Source organism: Chiloscyllium plagiosum, chromosome 8 (genome assembly GCF_004010195.1).
Source record: "Chiloscyllium plagiosum isolate BGI_BamShark_2017 chromosome 8, ASM401019v2, whole genome shotgun sequence".
Lineage (NCBI taxonomy): Eukaryota > Metazoa > Chordata > Chondrichthyes > Orectolobiformes > Hemiscylliidae > Chiloscyllium > Chiloscyllium plagiosum.
Window position 1 is genome coordinate 97,861,717 of NC_057717.1, and position 3,987 is coordinate 97,865,703.

Genomic DNA, 3,987 nt, shown 5'->3' on the forward strand with positions numbered 1-3,987 from the left:
ACGTGGGAGAGGACGAGGGAGTGAGAGAGCGTGAGGGAGGGCACGAGGGAGCACCAGGGAGGGCACGAGGGAGCAAGAGAGCACGTGGGAGGGGACGAGGGAGTGAGAGAGCGCGAGGGAGGGCACAAGGGAGCACCAGGGAGGGTGCGAGGGAGCAAGAGAGCACGTGGGAGGGCACGAGGGAGCACCAGGGACGGGACGAGGGAGGGAAAGAGGGCAAGGGAGGAGGCAAGAGGGCAAGGGAGCGAGAGCATGAGGGGGAAGAGGGAGAGCGCGAGGGACAGCGAGTGGGAGAGTGCGAGCGAAAAAGAGAATGATTGAGCATAAGGAGCACAAGTAGATTTGACCTCCTCTGACTTCCTCTTGCATTCAGACTATCCCAGCTGACCTGCTACCCCAGTACCTCATTCCACATCCAATCCCCATTGGCTTTCATGCTCCAAGATTCTAACAGGCTAGTCCTGGCTCCAAATATATTCACTGACTGAATCGCCACTGCTCTGAGGTAGGGAAAGATTCACATCACTGAGTGAAGAGAGCTTGCTGTTCCTTAAATCAGTGATGCCTTATTCGGAGATTATAATCTCTCTGCAAGACTAATTCAGGGGTGCTAGGTGCAACAATGCACCAAGACAGAATTAATGGTCATATTGATGCAGCTAGGACTGACCTACAATCCACAGTGCTACCTCATATGAATGCACTGTCACAGCAATCATCTAGCAATCACTCAGTAGGGATTAGTTTATTTAAAGCATTAGAGCACACTGTAGGTTATGATGCAGATAGTGAGCAAACCAACTGATTTGTGTGTCTGGATGCAAGCAAGCATTCTCATTGCCAGGCAGTGTCACAAGCAGAGCTCAAAGTTTGGAAGATGAATGATCTTAAAAGCAGGGTGCATATAACGATGCACTACCTCAAGGTGGGCAGAGGTTAGAGGGATGGGTTACTAAATATGAGTGATTCCCTGATTCGACTGGGTTGCATTCAGAGATAGTGGCACATCAGCACAACTGAATGATTTGTGCAGAGTGCACCCACATGGAACATGATGGAGCCCATCCTTATTCTCTGGCAACTTCTTCCCGTTTTTCTGGTTACAGCCACAGACCACTCATTCCTCTTTTCGGTGTTTTGAAAACCTTGTATTCTTTTCCACATCTCGCGCTTCCGTAGCAAACATATCCGTGTGGTTACAATCTGTCCGACAGTCCTCAGGCGATTCAAATCCAGCGAGAGATTTTTACTCCGAAACTTCTTGTGCTTTGCCAGTCCCTTCAGCTCTTCACAGCGCTGCTCAGGTGCTTGTCCTCCGGGGCAAGCAGCCGCCAACCGAATCAGTGCCCATCTCCAGCCAGTGTGCCCCATGGCTGGCACGTGATGCAATGCCTCTGTTGCCCCTTGTCCTTCAGCTGCTCAATACATGGGGAAACTATATGTTTTGTTGAGAGTGAGTACGAGGGGTGGGCAGGGAGAAGCACTCATCTTCGAATATAACACCAAAAGCCAAATCAACAAAGAATTTGAAATGTACAAAACAAGATCTGTTCACATCATGACTTGTGAGCGTTGCAATTAATTGGAGAGGGAGGAACAAATCAACTGCTCAAATGGAGAGACAGCAAATAAAGGAGGCTATAAATGATCTTGAGATAGAGTGTGAAGCTGGTTAGTTCAGTTGGGTGCATGGCTGGTTTGCAATACAGAGCAATGCCAACAGCGTGGGTTCAATTCCCGTCCGAGCTGTGATCACCATGAAGGTCCTGCCCTCTGGACCACATCCCTCAGCTGAGATGTAGTGAACTTCAAGTTAAACTCTGATATGGCAACTGTACCATTCAAGAGCAGAGACGGTTACAGAGAGTGGTGAACTCGGCCCAGACAATCACAAAGACCAACCTCCCATCTATAGAATCCATCTACCAGGCCCGCTGTCAAGGAAAGGCCGCCAGCATTCTCAAAGATCCATCCCACCCTGGCAATGTTATTCTACAACCTCTACCATCGGGGAGAAGGTACAGAAGCCTGAACACACGCACCAGCGGGTTTCAAAACAGTTTCTACCCTGCTGTTGTTAGAATACTGAATGGACTCTCAAACTCTTAACATTCGCCTGTACCTGTGTTTTTGTTTTTGCTGCTGTTTACCTACCTATTTACTTATCTATGCCACTTAACTCTGTGATCTGCCTGTATTGCTCGCAAGACAAAGCTTTCCACTGTGCCTCGTGACAATAAATTCAATTCAATTCAACCACCAATCATCTCTCTCTGATGGGAGAGTGGGAACATGCTGATGATGATTTGACCTGAAACAGACCATTAAAAGGGATGAGCCACATTCTCATCACTTCTCCAGGAAAATGCTCTTTCGCACGCGACACCAAGGACTCTCACACAAAGCAACCACTTCCTCTGGTGGCAGAGCTCTTTGGGGTTATCTCATCTGGTGAGACAGCTGCCCGAGCTGACAAGGACGGCTGTTAATGAGCTACTTACGTCCTGTTAGCTCGAAGAGCACCTTGTCGTTCAGCCCCAGCCGGAGTTCCGGCATTCCGGACAGAAAAACCCGGAGCTTCACGCTGCCGACAATCTCACTCTGCAGAACGTTCCCGTTGGCGCTGACCTGCCCAAAGATGAGGAGGAGTGAGCGGGAAATATAAAACCACACGTGGGATTCACCTCCCGCCTCAGCCCTGATCTCATCATACCATGGCCTTGGAGAGGAGAGGTGGGGGGTGGGAAATCGAAGCAGTTTTACTGCAATGGGAACAGAGACAAGGGAATTGTGGGGAACCCAGAGATACTGGGGCTGTTCCCCGTTGAGCAGAGAAAGTGAAGAGAAGATTCCATACAGGCATTCAAAATCACGAAGAGTTTTGCTGGAGTGAAAAGGGAGAAACAGTTTCCAGGGGTGGTACGGTGGCTAGCACTGCTACCTCACAGCGCCAGGGACCTGGGTTCGATTCCCACCTTGGGTGACCATCTGAGTGGAGTTTGCACATTCTCCCTGTGTCTGTGTGGGTTTCCTCCCGCAGTTGAAAGATGTGCAGGATAGGGTGAATTGGCCATGCTAAATTGCCCCACAATGCCCAGGGATGTGTAGGTTGGCTGCATTAGTCTGGGGTAAATATAGGATTACAGGTAGGGGAATGGGTCTGGCTGGTTTACTCTTTGGATGGTCAGTCACAGAGTCATAGAGATGTACAGCATGGAAACAGACCCTTGGATCCAAACCGTCCATGCTGACCAGATATCCCAACCCAACCTCGTCCCACCTGCCAGTACCCGGCCCATATCCCTCCAATCCCTGCCTATTCATATACCCATCCAAATGCCTCTTAAATGTTGCAATTGTATCAGCCTCCACCACTTCCTCTGACAGCTCATTCCATACACGTACTACCCTCTGTGTGAAAAAGTTGCCCCGTTAGTCTCTTATATATCTTTCCCCTCTCACCCTAAACCTATGCCCTCTAGTTCTGGACTCCCCCATCCCAGGGAAAAGACTTTGTCTACTTATCCTATCCATACCTCTCAATTTTGTAAACCTCTATAAGGTCATCCCTCAGCCTCCGACGCTCCAGGGAAAACAGCCTCAGTCTGTTCAGCCTCTCCCTATAGCTCAAGTCCTCCAATCCTGGCAACATCCTTGTAAATCTTTTCTGAACCCTTTCAAGTTTCACAACGTCTTTCCAATAGGAAGGAGACCAGAATTGCACGCAATATTCCAACAGTGGCCTAACCAATGTCCTGTACAGCTGCAACATGACCTCCCAACTACTGTACTCAATACTCTGACCAATAAAGGAAAGCATATCAAACGCCTTCTTCACTATCCTATCTACCTGCGACTCCACTTTCAAGGAGCTATGACCTGTACTCCAAGGTCTCTTTGTTCAGCAACACTCTCTAGGACCTTACCATTAAGTGTATACATCCTGCTAAGATTTGCTTTCCCAAAATGCAGCACCTCACATTTATC

General features: G+C 49.0%; 1 protein-coding gene across 1 annotated transcript in view; it reads right to left on the reverse strand.

Moving 5' to 3' along the window:
• Window positions 1–3,987, reverse strand: part of LOC122552367 (AP-1 complex subunit mu-1-like) — a 62,880-nt gene that overhangs the window by 16,930 nt on the left and 41,963 nt on the right. Inside the window, exons 6-7 of the mRNA XM_043695117.1 lie at window positions 2,502–2,628; window positions 1,201–1,415 (exon numbers count right to left, since the gene is read on the reverse strand). Of these exons, the coding sequence (XP_043551052.1) occupies window positions 1,201–1,415; window positions 2,502–2,628 (342 nt within the window). The remainder of the gene's footprint in view (window positions 1–1,200; window positions 1,416–2,501; window positions 2,629–3,987) is intronic.